This window comes from Xyrauchen texanus, chromosome 32, assembly GCF_025860055.1.
Source record: "Xyrauchen texanus isolate HMW12.3.18 chromosome 32, RBS_HiC_50CHRs, whole genome shotgun sequence".
NCBI lineage: Eukaryota > Metazoa > Chordata > Actinopteri > Cypriniformes > Catostomidae > Xyrauchen > Xyrauchen texanus.
The window spans coordinates 272,501-290,993 of NC_068307.1; the positions used below are offsets into that span (position 1 = coordinate 272,501).

The 18,493-nt window shown below is 41.8% G+C and overlaps 2 protein-coding genes and 1 long non-coding RNA gene across 4 annotated transcripts in view; 2 read left to right on the forward strand and 1 right to left on the reverse strand.

The window, feature by feature from the left end:
* Nucleotides 1-9,927, reverse strand: part of zmat3 (zinc finger, matrin-type 3) — a 20,192-nt gene extending 10,265 nt beyond the window's left edge. The window contains exons 1-4 of the mRNA XM_052101637.1: nt 9,794-9,927; nt 2,638-2,975; nt 2,241-2,369; nt 1,714-1,874 (exon numbers count right to left, since the gene is read on the reverse strand). Of these exons, the coding sequence (XP_051957597.1) occupies nt 1,714-1,874; nt 2,241-2,369; nt 2,638-2,975; nt 9,794-9,911 (746 nt within the window). The 5' untranslated portion in view covers nt 9,912-9,927. The remainder of the gene's footprint in view (nt 1-1,713; nt 1,875-2,240; nt 2,370-2,637; nt 2,976-9,793) is intronic.
* Nucleotides 4,694-5,441, forward strand: LOC127626091 (uncharacterized). Its single transcript, XR_007968403.1, has 3 exons — nt 4,694-4,891; nt 5,014-5,074; nt 5,321-5,441. It is a non-coding gene; the product is annotated as an uncharacterized LOC127626091 (long non-coding RNA).
* Nucleotides 9,928-12,438: 2,511 nt separating the features above from the next.
* The window catches only part of pik3ca (phosphatidylinositol-4,5-bisphosphate 3-kinase, catalytic subunit alpha), a 30,845-nt gene continuing 24,790 nt past the window's right edge, over nt 12,439-18,493 (forward strand). The window contains exons 1-4 of one of the 2 annotated variants that reach the window (XM_052101616.1): nt 12,439-12,692; nt 13,479-13,568; nt 17,580-17,988; nt 18,102-18,311. In XM_052101616.1, the coding sequence (XP_051957576.1) occupies nt 17,637-17,988; nt 18,102-18,311 (562 nt within the window). In that variant the 5' untranslated portion in view covers nt 12,439-12,692; nt 13,479-13,568; nt 17,580-17,636. The remainder of the gene's footprint in view (nt 12,693-13,478; nt 13,569-17,579; nt 17,989-18,101; nt 18,312-18,493) is intronic. The other variant, XM_052101615.1, reaches the window with a different exon arrangement.

The window sequence follows — 18,493 nt, forward strand, 5'->3', positions numbered from 1 at the left end:
CTTCATTTGGCAACAAAATCATAGTGGATATATAGTGAATATTCAACATAACGCCCAGTTTAGCACTGAGGAATGGTATCGGTATAGTGCCCACTTATTTAAACAATGTATGCTAAACGTGAGCTTTGATTTTGAGACCCAGCTGAACCGGTTACTGACACGATCAGACGTTTGGAGTTTGTTATTGTGGTTACACAACTCTGCGCTCCACTTATCACTGCACAAACACACAGCAGATAAAGCTAACAGGAAAAACCTCTTCCTCCATGCAAAATATAAACTGTAGGAGGGATCATGCTCCAGGGTAACATCCCCATTTGCATCTGAAATCATCTCTTTGTACTCAGTCCCTAATCCTCAAACCAACTGTAACTGTAAAGTCTGAACAATAAGAGACCGTCCAGAGATGAACCAGGGAAACACCCAATATATTATATATGAATTCATTTATTTCATCTGTTATCTACCAGATATCTTTTACCATTACATGTGAAATGATCAGAATGATCTAGAGTTTATATAGTATGTGCTACACTCCTGCTGTCAGTATTGCATTCTGTGCAAACTCCAAGTGAAAGAAAACATTATTTACTTTATTCATTTTTTTATTGTATTCTACACTGTTCACACAAGATCCTTAAAGTGCTGTTAGAAAAGTAAGAACTGGAATACCTGGAAAATCTCCTTGTTTTGATGAAGTGCTTGAGATTAAACGGATTGTTTCCTCCGTGTAATGTGTGTCCATCAAAGATGAGGCGACTCCACTTTCATTAAACAACGAGTCTTTAATATCTTTTCTGTTCTTTACGGTCGGATCAAAAAGTATTTAATAATTCTCGTTGATGTTCGCTGAAGCGGAACACTGTGAGCCGCTCGTTGAACTCTTAAAGTGACAGTAACCTATTTAGTGTTTCTTATACAAATGAATGTAAACTCAACGTTATTACTTATAAATGATACACATTATTCCAAACAGTGATCATCTCATTATTATATACACAATTTCATGATATAACATTAATTCATATAATACACACAGTTCTTCAGGACCGGTTCTGTTCAGTTCTGTTGTTCTGCATCTGATCAGACTGAATGTAGCTCACTATTTCTGATCTTTTCTTATAGACAAACTCTTATTATTTCAACTTTGAGCATTTATATGTTGTATTAAAGAACTCGATTTTCATGAGGAATTATAATGAGCATTTTGAGCAAAACAAATGTCAGAAAATAAAAGAATTTTTGTATTTTGTAATTTAAGTGAGATTATATTGAATCGTGAACCTCATCTCATATATATCGAACCGAATCATGATCTCATCCCTATTTACGAGTAATCGATTAGTTGTTTTCTGTGGGTAAAAGTACTCGACTACAAAATGCCCATCCTGCATGTGTTTACAGTAGAGCCTCCACAGACCCGTACTGACTCACTGCACTCAAGAGTGGAAAGAGAAGACGTGATTTGTGATGAGAAACTACATCCCAAACCATATGATGAGGAACACGAGGAGACCATTTAAAGAATGGTGACTGAAACTCCCTTTGAGTTCCACAGAGGAAGGGACTTCAAAACATGAGGGTGCACGAGTTAATGATGACAGAATGTTCATTTTTGGGTGAACTATCCCTTTAATAAAGAAGTTAATTTCTGACACTGCCACCACAAACGTGGGAGGATGTTCTGGCGGTGTGTGTGTTTGCCAGACTCACGAGGACGTGGCATTCTGCTGCGCCTCTGCCAGCCGCAGCCTCTTGGCGTGGTTCTTGCCCTGGTAGTGCGCCTGAGCCACGGCGGGTGAACTGAAGGAGGCGTCACACAGCTTGCAGTAGTCATTTTCTGTTGCCAGTATGATTCTGCTGGCGGAGAGTGGCTGCAGACGGGACAATGAAAGGAAAGCTTTTAGATGTGTAGAGCGATGAAAGGTGTGCGTGCATCTCTGATTACAAACACTTGCGGACTGATGCCGCATGATCAAACTGCACTTAAAGCATTTCCCAGACAGCATGAAAAAGACACTTGGTTTAGGGATCACACACGGTTTCATCAATGACCTTTACAGTCCTGTAAATACTGAATCATTCTAATGAGTGACGGGTGAACCAGTTTGACTGATTCATTAATAACTATTGACTTTACAAATGAAATGATGTGTTTCATGATATTTCAGGCCTGTAGAATTGTAATCATGAGCGTGGGAACCCTGTTGTTTGGAGGGAAAGCGCTATAAAGTCTGTACCTGTTTGGCCGTCACATGTGCAGAATCTGGGGGTTGCTGGGAAACAGGCTCCACCTCTGCTAGTCTAATGGGAGGCGGCTGATCACTACCAGCATAGAAGTTGCGCAGCTTCTTGCTGTGGTTTTTCCCCTGCGGACAAACAAAAGATGGATCACACCATGCATTCTTCTTCTGCTTCAGCAGTCAGATTATCTTCACCAGCAATCAAAACTGAAAGTATCACACTCCTGATTTGCAACAAGAATATTATACAAAAACATCTTAAAGCGTAAATCAGTTTATCTCCTACAGAAAATATTCCCATGTCGCCAGAACGCTTTGCTTACACACATTTATTTAACGTTCTCTTATCTTATTGTCATTCCTGGAGGAGCATAACAACAGAGCTTTAGGTGACCTGATAGTGTGCCTGAGCCTGTTGTGTGGAGTTGAGCGTCACGTTGCACAGTTTGCAGTACAAAGGCCTGCAGAGTTCTTCCAGAGCGGCTTCCTGATTGCCACACACCACCTGACCGTCCTCCTCAGGGGGTTTGGGACTGACGACAAATGGTGCTGGGATGTACGGGTCGGGAGGCATCTTTACCGCAAGAGGGGTACAGAGCGGGAATCGCAGGGGGTCTGGTGACATCATCACAGGGGGCGGTCTGAGGTTCTGAGTGGGGGTCATGACCTGGAAGTGCTTCGGCTGCTGCTGGTACATCAGACTGAGGGGCGGCTTCAGAACCGCATCTGGACCTGGAAGCAGAATTTGAGAGTCAGCGTGACAATGTAAGGATGGAGAAGTATCTGGGTTAGTAAAAAACATGATGCTTTCATATGGGTGTCTGAGTATCTCAGCGAGTATTGACGCTGACTATCACACCTGGAGTCATGAGTTTGAATCCAGGACTTGTTGAGTGACTCCAGCCAGGTCTCCTAAGCAACCAAATTGTTCCGGTTGCTAGGGAGGGTAGAGTCACATGGGGTAACCTCCTCGTGGTCGCTATAATGTGGTTCTTGCTCTCGGTGGGGCGTGTGGTGAGTTGTGCGTGGATGCTGCGGAGAATAGCGTGAAGCCTTCATAAGCGCTATGTCTCCACGGTAACACACTCAACAAGTCACGTGATTGACGGTCTCAGACGTGGAGGCAACTGAGATTCATCCTCCGCCACCCGTATTGAGGCGAGTCACTACGCCACCACGAGGACTAAGAGCGCATTGGGAATTGGGCGTTCCATTGGGGAGAAAGGGGAGAAAAAAATGAATAAATAAACCAATCGACACAGGTAGATTTTTGCCCATTACCCTGATTTTGCGTTGCATGTAAACACCTTTACTGGAGTTCTTATCCAATTTGTTTGTGTTTGTTTGTGTCTTCCTTTAGGAGAAGCTTCAGAGACAAAGTTTATGAATGAAGCAAGACTGAGAGTCCTCAGCTTCTTCCAATAGAGATGTTAACGCCACATGATATTTTCAGCTAATGAGCCATTCTACCAATAGAGCAAATGTGTGTAAGTGGCATGTCTTTTGCTCCTTAGTCAGCAATCACACTTCCTGTAGTAAGAGTGAATCATTATGGCTTCTGTAGATGTCAGATGCCATAGACTTCTGCTCACTGAACTGCATGTGTGTAACGGGGTCGGACACGCAGCTGCTTCGTGATATTTCCAGTGTATCAATTAACAGGATCACGGCAACAATGATTCAGTCGACCAAAATAGACATAAGAACGTACTGAATGCTTTTGTTTCCGAATGCCTGGACAGTGGCGACATACACCAAATACCAAATCATTCATAGGCCTGAAATGGAGCTGTTGTGATTGTCACAGTTTAGAATAAGCCTGTATCAGCTGCCTCATCCTGAGAACACGGCAAAGTCAACATGGTTGCAAATCTACCGAGGTGCAGGAATAATTGGTATAAAGCTGAAGTGTGTCATTTCTACAGCATTACACCAAACAGAATATAAACATTGATTAAATATTGATTGCTTCCAAACCGATTTTCACGGTATGATAACGTCACATATAATACCATGGCATTACGGTGCATTACTAACTTAAGCAGTTGTTTAGTTAAGGCTAAATTTAGAAAAAAGTATGTAATTTAATTGTATGCCATACTGTCAAACAACAAGTTGAATTATTATTTTAAGATTTATGAAATTTAATATAGCACAAAAAAAAAAACTCATTAATACTTCTATCATTACTGCCAAGGTTAACAGTTCAGAATATACATTTGATACATTAATTGGTTGTTTTTGTAATTTAGTTTGATTTAAAACAATAACAACTGAAAAATAATTTATTTATTTGGAGTGGTGGTCTAAGCACATAACTGGTAATCTGGTACTCAGAAGGTTGCTGGTTTGATCCCCACAGTCACCACCATTGTGTCCTTGAGTAAGGCACTTAACTCCAGGTTGCTCCGGAGGGATTGTCCCTGTAATAAATGCTCTGTATAATACATTGGTAATCAGAAGGTTGCTGGTTTGATCCCCACAGTCACCACCATTGTGTCCTTGAGTAAGACACTTAACTCCAGGTTGCTCCGGGGGGATTGTCCCTGTAATAAGTGCTCTGTATAATACATTGGTAATCAGAAGGTTGCTGGTTTGATCCCCACAGTCACCACCATTGTGTCCTTGAGTAAGACACTTAACTCCAGGTTGCTCGGAGGGATTGTCCCTGTAATAAATGCTCTGTATAATACATTGGTAATCAGAAGTTTGCTGGTTTGATCCCCACAGTCACCACCATTGTGTCCTTGAGTAAGACACTTAACTCCAGGTTGCTCCGGGGGGATTGTCCCTGTAATAAGTGCTCTGTATAATACATTGGTAATCAGAAGGTTGCTGGTTTGATCCCCACAGTCACCACCATTGTGTCCTTGAGTAAGACACTTAACTCCAGGTTGCTCCGGAGGGATTGTCCCTGTAATAAATGCTCTGTATAATACATTGGTAATCAGAAGGTTGCTGGTTTGATCCCCACAGTCACCACCATTGTGTCCTTGAGTAAGACACTTAACTCCAGGTTGCTCCGGAGGGATTGTCCCTGTAATAAATGCTCTGTATAATACATTGGTACTCAGAAGGTTGCTGGTTTGATCCCCACAGTCACCACCATTGTGTCCTTGAGTAAGACACTTAACTCCAGGTTGTTCCGGGGGGATTGTCCCTGTAATAAGTGCACTGTAAGTCGCTTTGGATAAAAGCGCCTGCCAAATGCATAAATGTAAATTTGCAGTTTATTTATTGGTGTTTTTGTCTATTTTCTGCTACAGTATCACAGTCCATTTCCCGTATGCCTCAAGCCCTTTGTTAACCCTATTTATTTCTTTGCAATAAAACATTATTAGTATTAAACACACTGTAGGCCAACTACACTTAAGCAAATAATGCATGAGCTAACAGTTCACCGTAACGTTGCATGAACGCGCTTATATAGCATAACAGTACGTTACTATAAAGCTAACGTCTCATAACAAATCATGTATTGTAAAGCTGTATTGTTTTACAGTACCATCATTTGTTATCCTATATGCCATATTTTCCCTTCCATTCATCTCCCTAAAGTCAGTGATGATGCTCGTGGAGTGTTTCATGCTTGGGTCTACACTTTCTTGCTACAAACTGTGTAAATGACAAACACTGATGGAGCCTCATGGCATCTATCCAGACCTTCTTTAACACACCCAAAGTGTTCCCACACCGCCGACATCACCTACGTTACTTCTGCGCTCGCGACACATGCATCATCGTTAAAATAGAGATGGTTGATTTAAAATGAGGAACTCACAATTAGGGTTGTCAACACGGCTGAGAAACGAAATTAGATTTTTTTCACTGAATTATTACCTGTGGCTCAGGTGGTAAAGCGGGTTGTCCACTAATCACATGACTCCACATGCCGAAGTGTCCTTGGGACACAGTTAACTTTGTGAATGTAAACGTCTGATCCACTGGAATTGTGATTATAGTCAATTAAAAGTGAAACAATCGGTCTGTAAACAATTGCTGGATAAATTACTCGTGTCATGCACAAAGTAGATTTTGCCAAAACTATAGTTTACTAATATTAAATCTCTGAGTGAGTCTGGTTTAGGGTTAGGGTGGGGTTAGTCAGAGGGGAACTGGCCCCCACAGTGAGTCTGGTTTAGGGTTAGGGTGGGGTTAGTCAGAGGGGAACTGGCCCCCACAGTGAGTCTGGTTTAGGGTTAGGGTGGGGTTAGTCAGAGGGGAACTGGCCCCCACAGTGAGTCTGGTTTAGGGTTAGGGTGGGGATAGTCAGAGGGGAACTGGCCCCCACAGTGAGTCTGGTTTAGGGTTAGGGTGGGGTTAGTCAGAGGGGAACTGGCCCCCACAGTGAGTCTGGTTTAGGCTTAGGGTGGGGTCGGTCAGAGGGGAACTGGCCCCCACAGTGAGTCTGGTTTAGGCTTAGGGTGGGGTCGGTCAGAGGGGAACTGGCCCCCACAGTGAGTCTGGTTTAGGCTTAGGGTGGGGTCGGTCAGAGGGGAACTGGCCCCCACAGTGAGTCTGGTTTAGGGTTAGGGTGGGGTTAGTCAGAGGGGAACTGGCCCCCACAGTGAGTCTGGTTTCTCCCAAGATTATTTTTCTCCATTAATCATCATCTTATGGAGTTTTGTGTTCCTCGCCACAGTCGCCTTCAGGTTATTAATACAATTATTATTTAATTACTTATTTTTAAACAATCATATTTTATCTAATTACACAGTTATGATTCATCAACATTATAGACATTATAGTTTTATCGTCTGTTAATGCTGATCTTCTGTAAAGCTGCTATGAAACGGTGTGTGTTGTGAAAGGCGCTATACAAATAAAATTGACTTGACTTCAAGTCTCAATATTAGCTGTCTACCAAGCTCCTAATGCACTCTGGTACATGGAAAAACTCCAGCTCATAGCTAACAAGCTGGTGTGGAATTGATCCATAGGCATTTGCCAAGTCCAGCCAGACTACGTGGATGTCTTTGTTATCTCTCTTGGCAGATTGGAACTGCTCCCATATTACTGACGCATGTTCCATGCATCCAGGAAAGCCAGCGTCTGCCTTCTGGCAGCTTGTGTCTATGTATCCATTCTTCAGGTAGTCAGACATCCAATGCACTGCTTTTTCCAGGCAACTCTTAACAGTCTCCTCAACATTTTGAGAACCATGGGGCAATTATACAGCTTGTATGGTATCCAATTCGGGCCTGGGGCTGAAGTTGCCCTGGCTTTTTCTACCACCTGCCTCACCTCACTCAGCTTAGGGGGATCTACGTCAAATTCTACTACTGGCTCTACTGGCTGTGTGACATATCCAGGGGAGCCAAGCGAATTGTCTTTGTAGGGGTCACCAAGTTGTTGTTCCATGTGGTCTTCTATTTCCTCTTTTGCCATCACCAGCTTCCCACTCCTCATTTCTTGATGCAGGTTTATGGCTAACTTTAAAGGATGGTTGATGAATTTCGCCCTTTCATGCTCCCTCTTCCTTCTCCGCTGTTGGATTCTCTCTGCCCACCTCAAGACTGCTAATCAAGTCCTTATGCAATCTCATAATACCTTCAAGCCCTCCTTCTCCTGCTGCCTCTGCTCTTTCACAAGCTGGAATATCTCCTCCTCTCTCCGACCCATCACCCCTGGACCACTCTTCCTTACTACTTTTTCACCAAATCTACCTATACATTCTTTGTACACAATATCGCTAAACATAATAAGCTTGGCTTCCACCCTTCCAGTAAGGGCATTCTCCAAGGTGGAGCACAGGTCCTCATCTAGTCTGGTCCACGCATCCTTATCATTAGATCTCGGCCACTTGATTAGCCTCCTTCTCTCTGGTTTCTTCTCATTGTCAGGTCTTCCCTGTCTTGGCTGTGGCTCGAAGGTTGTCTCTTCTTGTGGCTCACCTTGCAGGCTTGACCTGTCCTGCTGGCGGGACTGGTCTTCTTGAATCAACAGTGCTGTGGTGCTCCTTGTCTGAGCTACTGCTGCAGTGCAAGGTTGTGTCAAGCTGCTCCCGACATCCTTCCTTGATGAATACGCAGACCTTTGTAACATTTTGCCCTCAACCACCCGCAACTGCATCTTCTAAAGATCCTTTGCTCATTATCCATGGCTGTCTCCAAATTGTCTGTCCTAAGTGGTCCATCTTCCATTCCATTCCACCTCTCGGATGACCACTGGGCTGTTTTGTGCTCAATCCCCTTTTTAAGATTAAGATTCAACTTTATTGTCATTGTGCAGAGTACAGGTACAGAGCAAATGAAATGCAGTTTTTTTTTTTTGCATATCCCAACTAAGCTGGGGTCAGAGCGCAGGGTCAGCCATGAAACAGCGCCCCTGGAGCAGATAGGGTCAAGGGCCTTGCTCAAGGGCCCAACAGTGGTGTCTTGATGGTGCTGGGGCTTGAACCCCCAACCTTTCGGTCAGTAACCCAGAGCCTTAACCGCTGAGCCTATAAGGTAACTAGCCTACCCACCCCTGTGCAGACTTTCCTGACCGTCCTCCAGTCTTCCCTAGACTCCAACTGCCCTATTCACAGTAGTCACTGGTTTCCCAGAGAACTAAACAGATGCACAGGTGGCTGTAATAACCTGCCAGGCATTATTGCCTGCCACACCTCCACCATTGTATTCAGCCCAGCTGCGGGGTCATCAGCCGGGAGCAAATAATAATAATAATAAATAAATAAATAACAAAAATTGTGCCTTTCTGTATCTGCCAGGTCAATTGGACATTACATGAATGAACAGCCAAGGCACATGACTGCAGATGGTGAAGTTGTGGGATCATACAGCTGGTAAGTTATAAAAGGTCAAACATCATCACTGATCTTGAGCTTAATTCCATGTCATCACTACAGATAAAACTGGTCATTGGTGTCATCTGGAATCTAGACTCATGTATTCCTGTGCCTACTGTAGGAACGCCAAAGAACATGACCAAGAACTACCATCAGATACCCCATTCAACCTGCCTCCATTCTGCATGAGTTCTTATCTCGTAAGAAATAAACTCCACTCGCCATGCAAAAAGGATATATTGAAAAAGTTTGCATGCAAGATTTATTTTAATGATCTAATCCAATAAAATCAATCCATGCAACGCTTGAGGATCCATCTCACCACATAACAGGAAAAAGGAGGCATTGAAAAGGTGTTCCTAAAGAACCTCAATGAGATTTCATGAGGTATAAATATGTTTAACAGTTGGTGTATAGTGATGCATTGACCTTAAACTATCCATGCAGAGTGCCATTAACATTTCATGTCATGATATCTTGAATAAATGCAGAGAGGAAAGCAAATATCAATCTGTCAGTGGTTACTATAAGGCTGACATCACGGACTCTCATTTTTATTATTAATAAATAATCTTATAAATAATAATCTTCATTATTTTATTAATAATAATAATAATAATAATAATAATAATTCATTTTAAAAAATAATGTAATAATAAAAAATCCCACATTTTAATGCATTCTACTGAGGGGAAAGCTAATTTTATGCAGTGCATCAGTGAAAACGCACTAACCATTTCGAAAAGAAGTCTTATCTTACCTGTCATCCGAGGGAAATAATGGCTGCAATCTCCATAGTTTACAGGCTGAGAGCTGTAGATATTGCAATAGTCAGCACTTGAATCAAACGCATCTCTGTTCTTCACATTCATCGCCATCTTCCCCGCATCCTTCCAGCTCTCTGCACAACTTCTTCCAGCCAGACGCGCGCCGCATGTTTCGAGCGCCCAACAGAGGAGTGTGTTCAGTCACACACGGGTTTAAACACTCACAGACACATCAAACGATCCATACAAGAGATAGAGTGACATTTACATATGTGTACTGCATACGTGTAAAATAATATTTCTTATAAATATGCCAAAACTAGTCCAAAAGAATGTGAATTCGCAATTGGCGTCTCCTTCGGCCGAGTTGGTACAGTCCATAATCCATCGACGTGAGAGTCTGATGCGCGAGCCGAACGTAAACAAATCCAAACTACCTAAACTTCAGAAAATATAAACAGAGATCATTTTTCTAAGCCTATTATAATTAATAAAAATATATATCTAATTATTACTATGGCAATTTTATTCTAATTCATACTTGTGTAAATAAAATGGAAACAGCAGCAGTGAAATTAAACATGGGAAACAAAACAGTAAAAACGGCAGAGAGGAGCCGAATTCAATGAGTTATGCTAATCACTTATAAACAGTATATAATTAAACTACTGTCACTTAGCATCTTTATTAAAAATGTAGGTTGTTGACACGATTATCAATCCACGCTTCGGTGACATATTATTGAACATTAAGTGTTTATTGGGGGGCAGTTTGATCCCAATTTTGAAAATGTAAGACTGGTCCCCAAATTTCACATCCACATAATATAATTGCTTTAATGATGGAGCAGTATAATTTAATCCATGTTTTAATTGGTAATTTCATATGGATGAATCGTGATTTATTTGCATGCCCTCCGAGCCTTTTCACTCAATGCTTCACCAGTCCGACCGAAACCCCCAAATGCCGATCTCAATGCCTCTGGTTTAGTCCAGATTGACTGTAAAGTCTCCTGACAGTCTCTGCTGAAGACCGTCTGCTGTGAGAGACATCAGGACATTTGACCTCAGAGTCGTGTGAGGTCAGAGATACTGCTGTAAATCACTGGTAGAGATGTTGAATAGAGTCGACCGTCTCACTGCTGGAAGAAAACTGTTCTGTGATTTCTCATTTTGATGCACATGTTTGCATACAGGGATTGTATAATATTAAATGTTTAGAAAAGTAATTTTTCAAATAAACCATCGTGCCAAAATGAGTCAAATGCTTTTTTTAAATCTGTAAAACATGCAAATATTTTTGTTTGTTTGTCATTGATGTTTTGTATGAAGAGAATAAATGTGGTCTTATGTGCGCTGTTTTGCCAAAAAGCCAGCATCTGATCTGATCTCCCCCAGTAACACCAGCATCTGATCTGATCTCCCCCAGTAACACCAGCATCTGATCTGATCTCCCCCAGTAACACCAGCATCTGATCTGATCTTCCCCAGTAATACCAGCATCTGATCTGATCTTCCTCAGTAACACCAGCATCTACTCCCCCAGTAACACCAGCATCTGATCTGATCTCCCCCAGTAACACCAGCATCTGATCTGATCTCCCCCAGTAACACCAGCATCTGATCTGATCTCCCCCAGTAACACCAGCATCTACTCCCCCAGTAACACCAGCATCTGATCTGATCTCCCCCAGTAACACCAGCATCTGATCTGATCTCCCCCAGTAACACCAGCGTCTGATCTGATCTTCCCCAGTAACACCAGCATCTACTCCCCCAGTAACACCAGCATCTGATCGGTTTCTGCTGAACTGGGAAACTGTGGCATGAGGTTTGAGAGTTTGTGGAGGTATCTCTCTCTCAGCTCTGTAAATTTCTCCCAATGAAGGAGAAAGTGTGTCTCTGTCTCGAACTCACCCGTGTCACAGTGAGCACAGACTCTGTCTGTTTGTCTGTCTGTCTGTCTGACTGTCTGTCTCGACCTCACCCGTGTCACAGTGAGCACAGACTCTGTCTGTCTGTCTGTCTGTCTGTCTGTCTGACTGTCTGTCTCGACCTCACCCGTGTCACAGTGAGCACAGACTCTGTCTGTCTGTCTGACTGTCTGTCTCGACCTCACCCGTGTCACAGTGAGCACAGACTCTGTCTGTCTGTTTGTCTGTCTGTCTGTCTGACTGTCTGTCTCGACCTCACCCGTGTCACAGTGAGCACAGACTCTGTCTGTCTGTCTGACTGTCTGTCTCGACCTCACCCGTGTCACAGTGAGACTCGTTCATGTTTGTCTGTGATCACTGAGTCTGTATTTGGGGAGGATCCGTCTCTGTTTCGGATCTCTTACAGTGAGCAGATATTCTGCCAGATTATATGTTCTGTTTAGGGCCCGATAACGTTCCAGTTTGCTTTGGTTTTTACTTTCATTTTCCCAGTGGTCCAAATATGTATTCTTTTATGATTTGGTTTATTCTCTCTCTCTCTCTTTCTCTCGCTCTCTCTCTTTCTCTCTCTCTCTCTCTCTCTATCAGTGTCTCAGTGTCTCTCTCTCTCTCTCTCTCTTTATCAGTGTCTGTCTCTCTCTCTCTATCAGTGTCTCAGTCTCTCACACTCTCTCTCTCTCTCTCTCTCTGTCACACACACATACACACACATAAGATCCTCCCTTATTCAAAAGTGACAGTGTTTTTGACGTTTCTTACCCCGTCCACCGTGTATTGAACAGTATGGATGCTATAATGAATGATTTGTGTGTTGTGATTAGCCGCCGCTGATAAGGTGATGGAGAGGCCCAGCAAACCCCGCGCTGGATTTACAGCTCTGACCGAGCGAGTGATCACCAACAGCGGATTACCCCGCAACAACCCACCGGTACATACCCATATGAGGTTCAACCAGGAATGTGAGACATGTATATTGATATTTGTATTGTATTGTTTTAAATGAGCGAGTGTACACATATTCAGACAGTTAAAAGTGTCATTGGCGGCATATTACTGCATATTTAATCGGAAAGTTTCGGGTTAGCCCAGCGGCTAGGTGGCTAATTTAAAGAATCAATAAAGCCCTTTATATCAATGTTATTAGAACAAATCCATTTAAATAGTCTTTACCCATCAATAAGATTTATGTATCGTTCTTGTTTTGGAGCATATTTAAACTGTAATATACTAACTGAGAGGAATTTTTCCAAATGTTTGGTTTTGTATTGGCTAACTGGCTAACTATTTATTACAAAGAGATGTTTTGAATTAAGTCATTTTTATCCTTAGATGGATTAAAATACTTAAAATAAGTGTCTTATTAAAAGGCTTGTTTAGCAGTAGATACTTCTGCCAAAATATTCATACTAATAAACATGGGAATACTTTTGGGAAGTGTTTATTAACACGACTATGACATTTATAATCAGTTCAGTAAAACAGTATATTCAAATTAATCTTATTATCTTTCCATGAACTTCCTCTCTGTCACTTTACACACTACTGTGCAGTGTTGTGTAAGTAATTAATTACTAATGACATCTTCTAATGTAATTATATTACTGTACTAATTACTCTGTCTGAAATGTAATTGCATTACTAATTACTTTATAAACCATGATCAGCCTCGACCAGATGAACAATACAAGGAAAAGTATTTTAATTACAGTAATGCATTACACCCAACACTGCTGTGGTTGTTTCAGTATAATTCAGTGGACCTGTGAAGAGAAGTTACAAAGCAGCTGAATTATGATGGACATTTGAATAATGAAGTGGCCTCAGCATCGTTACAGGTAAGCTTTATGGGGGTGTTTGTGTGCTAATGTAAATATGTACTCAAGTGCAAACAGAGTACAGAACATGTTGTCGTATCATAAATATTGCACGGATAATGTTGGATTAAAAGTGTTCAAGGGTGGAGTGATTAGAACTGGCGTTACCAATGGTGTGCTAAACTCTGTATTAAACATTTGCATTGTGTTTACATGATTAAACCAGCAAAACTGTGTGTGAGATAGTGAAGACAAAAGATCTGGCGAGTCCCCCCCCCACCCACAGCCCAGTTTTAAACCTCAGTGATTTCACAGGTGATTAAATGTGATGAGACCTATTGTTTGTTATAAGTGAATTTCTTTCAGCTCACACATGAGTTTAATGGGTGTTTGTCAGGCTGTGTTGTTGGCGGATGTTAGCAGGGAAAAAACTCATCCACTTCGGTTTGTTGTGCCAAATATTTTTGGAAATATCTCGCCTCTCTCACAGTGTAACATTCCTGTCATTGCTCAGTGACTCAGATGTCAGGATAGTACTTCACTTCCTGTAAGAAGTGGTATGACAGCATGTTTTGTGATCAAGACTGATTTCAGTGTTGTGTCCACAGTAAATTACTGTATAGGCACATGATCGTGGATTAGTAGCGTGAAGGACAGATATATGGGCTAAGCCTGTTACTGGCTGAAATGAGATTATAGTCCAAGACCTGTGTCTAAATTCTACCTAGTGTTGATTATAAGTCTTGTCTATGGAAAATGCTTGTTTTCACTTTTTAAATGTTTAAGAAAATAATTTCAGGGAGTAAATATAATGTTCATAAGTGTTCATATAAATGTTTAATATAAACTGCTGTGTGCATTTTTCTTTTCCCTTTTTGATTTGTAACTAGCAGCACATAATAAACATGAAAAAATAAATAGTTTTTGTAATAATTGATGTCCACATATGTGGATAATGGGACCATAAAGCCAAGCTGTAGAAAGTCAGATTGTTTATTATGTTTCACCATCAATCATGCCACGCTCCAAATCACTGAGATCACATTTTCCCCATTCTGATGGTTGACGTGAACATGAACTGAAGCCCCTGACGCATATCTGCATGATTTTATGCACTGCTGCCACACGATTGGTTAATTAGATAATCACATGGATGATTGTTGGTGTCAGACGGGCTGGTTTGAGTATTTCTGGGATTTTCACACAAAACAGTCTCTAGAATTTACTCCGAATGAAAAACACAAAACACATCCAGTGAGGGTCAGTTCTGTGGACGGAGACACTTGTTGATGAGAGAGGTCAACAGAGAACGGTCAGACTGGTTTGAACTGGTAAAGTCTACAGTAACTCAGATAACCACTCTGTACAATTGTGATGAAGAATATCATCTCTGAGTGCTGTTCTGATGCGGGTTGGCACAGTTGTGGTGGCACGAGGGGACCTACACAATATTAGACAGGTGCTTTAATGTTGTGGCTGATCCGTGTGTGTGTGTGTGTGTGTGTGTGTGTGTGTGTGTGTGTGTGTATATATATATATATATATATATATATATATATATATATATATATATATATATATATATATATATATATTATAAATATAATATTCAGAAAATTAAAATGCATTATATTATTGTGGTAGATGAGTAAAGCATTGATAAGTGGAGTGGTGGTGGTGTAGTGGTCTAAGCACATAACTGGTAATCTTGTATTCAGAAGGTTGCTGGTTCGATCCCCACAGTCACCACCATTGTGTCCTTGAGTAAGGCACTTAACTCCAGGTTGCTCCGGGGGGATTGTCCCTGTAATAAGTGCACATAACTGGTAAACTGGTAATCAGGAGGTTGCTGGTTTGATCCCCACAGTCACCACCATTGTGTCCTTGAGTAAGACACTTAACTCCAGGTTGCTCCGGGGGGATTGCCCCTGTAATAAGTGCTCTGTATAATACATTGGTACTCAGAAGGTTGCTGGTTTGATCCCCACAGTCACCACCATTGTGTCCTTGAGTAAGACACTTAACTCCAGGTTGCTCCGGGGGGGATTGTCCCTGTAATAAGTGCACATAACTGGTAAACTGGTAATCAGGAGGTTGCTGGTTTGATCCCCACAGTAACCACCATTGTGTCCTTGAGTAAGACACTTAACTCCAGGTTGCTCCGGGGGGATTGTCCCTGTAATAAGTGCACTGTAATTCACTTTGGATAAAGCATCTGCCAAATGCATAAATGTAAATGTAAATGATAAGACAAGACAAAAAGTGGCTTTAGATGTCAATATATTGTTTATTTACATATTATTGAACATAAGCCAATCACTGGCGTACAGATCACAGTAATCCATTTTTCAAATTAATTTGTCAATCAGTCTGAGATATATTATAAGGGCTTGTACCCCCTCGTCAGACGGATGCTTTTGGAGCATCTCACGTTCAGTTACTGCCCACTGGAGAAAATAAGTGGAACTTGAATTGCTTCAATGGTAGAAACATTCCTTTTTACGGTCCGGGAACATGATTAAGTGCATAAACTATTTTAATGGGTTAGTTTTTATATGATTAATTGCACTGAATTAATGCATTAAATCAAATCAAAAATACATGGTGAATCTATGTACTGATGATCATCATCCCATGTGTGTCAAACATGTTTAGTGTCCAAACATCATCTGCAGCTGAAACTGAACTATTGATCAGATTTTAGGAGTGAACGCACTTAACTGCATAGAGAGCTATAGGACGCTCCCTTGCTCCCTATTTAGTGCATGACTTAACCTCCAGTGTGCTGTCTGTCTGCACTGGTCTCAGAACAGTTATAGAGAGCTATAGGATGCTCCCTTGCTCCCTATTTAGTGCATGACTTAACCTCCAGTGTGCTGTCTGTCTGCACTGGTCTCAGAACAGTTATAGAGAGCTATAGGATGCTCCCTTGCTCCCTATTTAGTGCATGACTTAACCTCCAGTGTGCCGTCTGTCTGCACTGGTCTCAGAACAGTTATAGAGAGATATAGGATGCACCCTTGCTCCCTATTTAGTGCATGACTTAACCTCCAGTGTGCCGTCTGTCTGCACTGGTCTCAGAACAGTTATAGAGAGATATAGGATGCACCCTTGCTCCCTATTTAGTGGTGTGCCGTCTGTCTGCACTGGTCTCAGAACAGTTATAGAGAGCTATAGGATGCTCCCTTGCTCCCTATTTAGTGCATGACTTAAACTCCAGTGTGCTGTCTGTCTGCACTGGTCTCAGAACAGTTATAGAGAGCTATAGGATGCTCCCTTGCTCCCTATTTAGTGCATGACTTAACCTCCAGTGTGCTGTCTGTCTGCACTGGTCTCAGAACAGTTATAGAGAGCTATAGGATGCTCCCTTGCTCCCTATTTAGTGCATGACTTAACCTCCAGTGTGCTGTCTGTCTGCACTGTTCTCAGAGCAGTTTGAAATGCATCTTATTTTCATCATAACTCCATATAGCGTACAGTCATTGTGTTTATCAGTGTGCCGTTTCACGATAAATTGCTCAAATGTTTAAAATGCCATATCAGATGAAACTAGAGACTCTAATCTTTTGACTCAAACAGGTTTCAGTGTAAAGACTTAATCAGGTTTCTTACCAGATGTAGTTTTGTTGGTGTTTCTCCCAAAGACAAACTTCGCTGTGATCAGCGCCATGTTGTTTTGTCACATGACTCCGTTTGTTGAAAGTTTAACCCTTTACTGTCAGCACAGAGTCTCCTGACCTGAGATCAGTCCGTTTAAATTAAATGAAATTATTTATGGCCTATATCGAAGTCAGAACGTAATGTCGGAGGTCTCAGGAGGATATACTTTATGAAGTAATACTAGTATTTACAACTTTTAAACTTTTTATGTAACTTTGATACTAATCATTGTCAATAAATCCAGGTTTATTATGTTTGTTTATTTGTTCTTGTGTATCTGTTAAGTGTCTCACCCACTGATTTACTGATATTGAGAAACAAATGGTCAGACATGTTGCCAAAACTCACTTTATTTATCATCTTTCTCCTCAGGAGTGAAAGAGGTTGGTGATTGTTTTTCGGTATTAAAGATTGTGAGGACTACAAACCATGCCTCCAAGACCGTCCTCGGGAGAACTATGGGGCATCCATTTGATGCCCCCCAGGATTCAGGTGGACTGTTTGCTGCCCAATGGCATCATCCTGACGCTGGAGTGCCTCCGAGAGGCCACGCTCATCACAATCAAACATGAACTGTTTAAGGAGGCGAGGAAGTGCCCTCTTCACCACCTGCTGCAGGAGGAGACCTCCTATATTTTCGTCAGCGTAACGCAAGATGCGGAGCGCGAGGAGTTCTACGATGAAACGAGGAGACTTTGCGATCTTCGGTTATTCCAGCCCTTCCTGAAGGTCATCGAGCCTGTAGGAAACAGAGAGGAGAAAATCCTCAATCGAGAAATCGGTAGGACCGCGATCAGTGCCTGCTTTTGTTTATTGAGAGAGCGGCTCATTTGATCAACAGTTTTATCTCTTTTTATTCGATGTAGTATTGAAATGATGTCTCATGTGTTTCAGGTTTTGCCATCGGCATGCCGGTGTGTGAGTTTGATCTAGTGAAGGATTCTGAGGTGCAAGACTTCCGGAGAAATATTCTTAATGTCTGCAAAGACTCGGTGGAACTGCGAGATGTCAGTGGGCCACACAGTCGAGCGCTATACGTTTATCCTCCTAACGTAGAGTCCTCGCCGGAGCTTCCAAAGCACATATACAGCAAATTAGACAAAGGTAATTTTAAGTTCTTTATTCCTGGTTGTCTTCAACTGCACATCTGGGGCTGTCAAGCACTTGCATGAGTTCTTCAGTACTAAATGCTTGTTATTTGAGCTGTAAAGTTATCTCAATCATGCTTTGTGGGAAAACGTCTGGTTCTGCGTTACTGATGTACTTTATATAAGGGATGATGTACA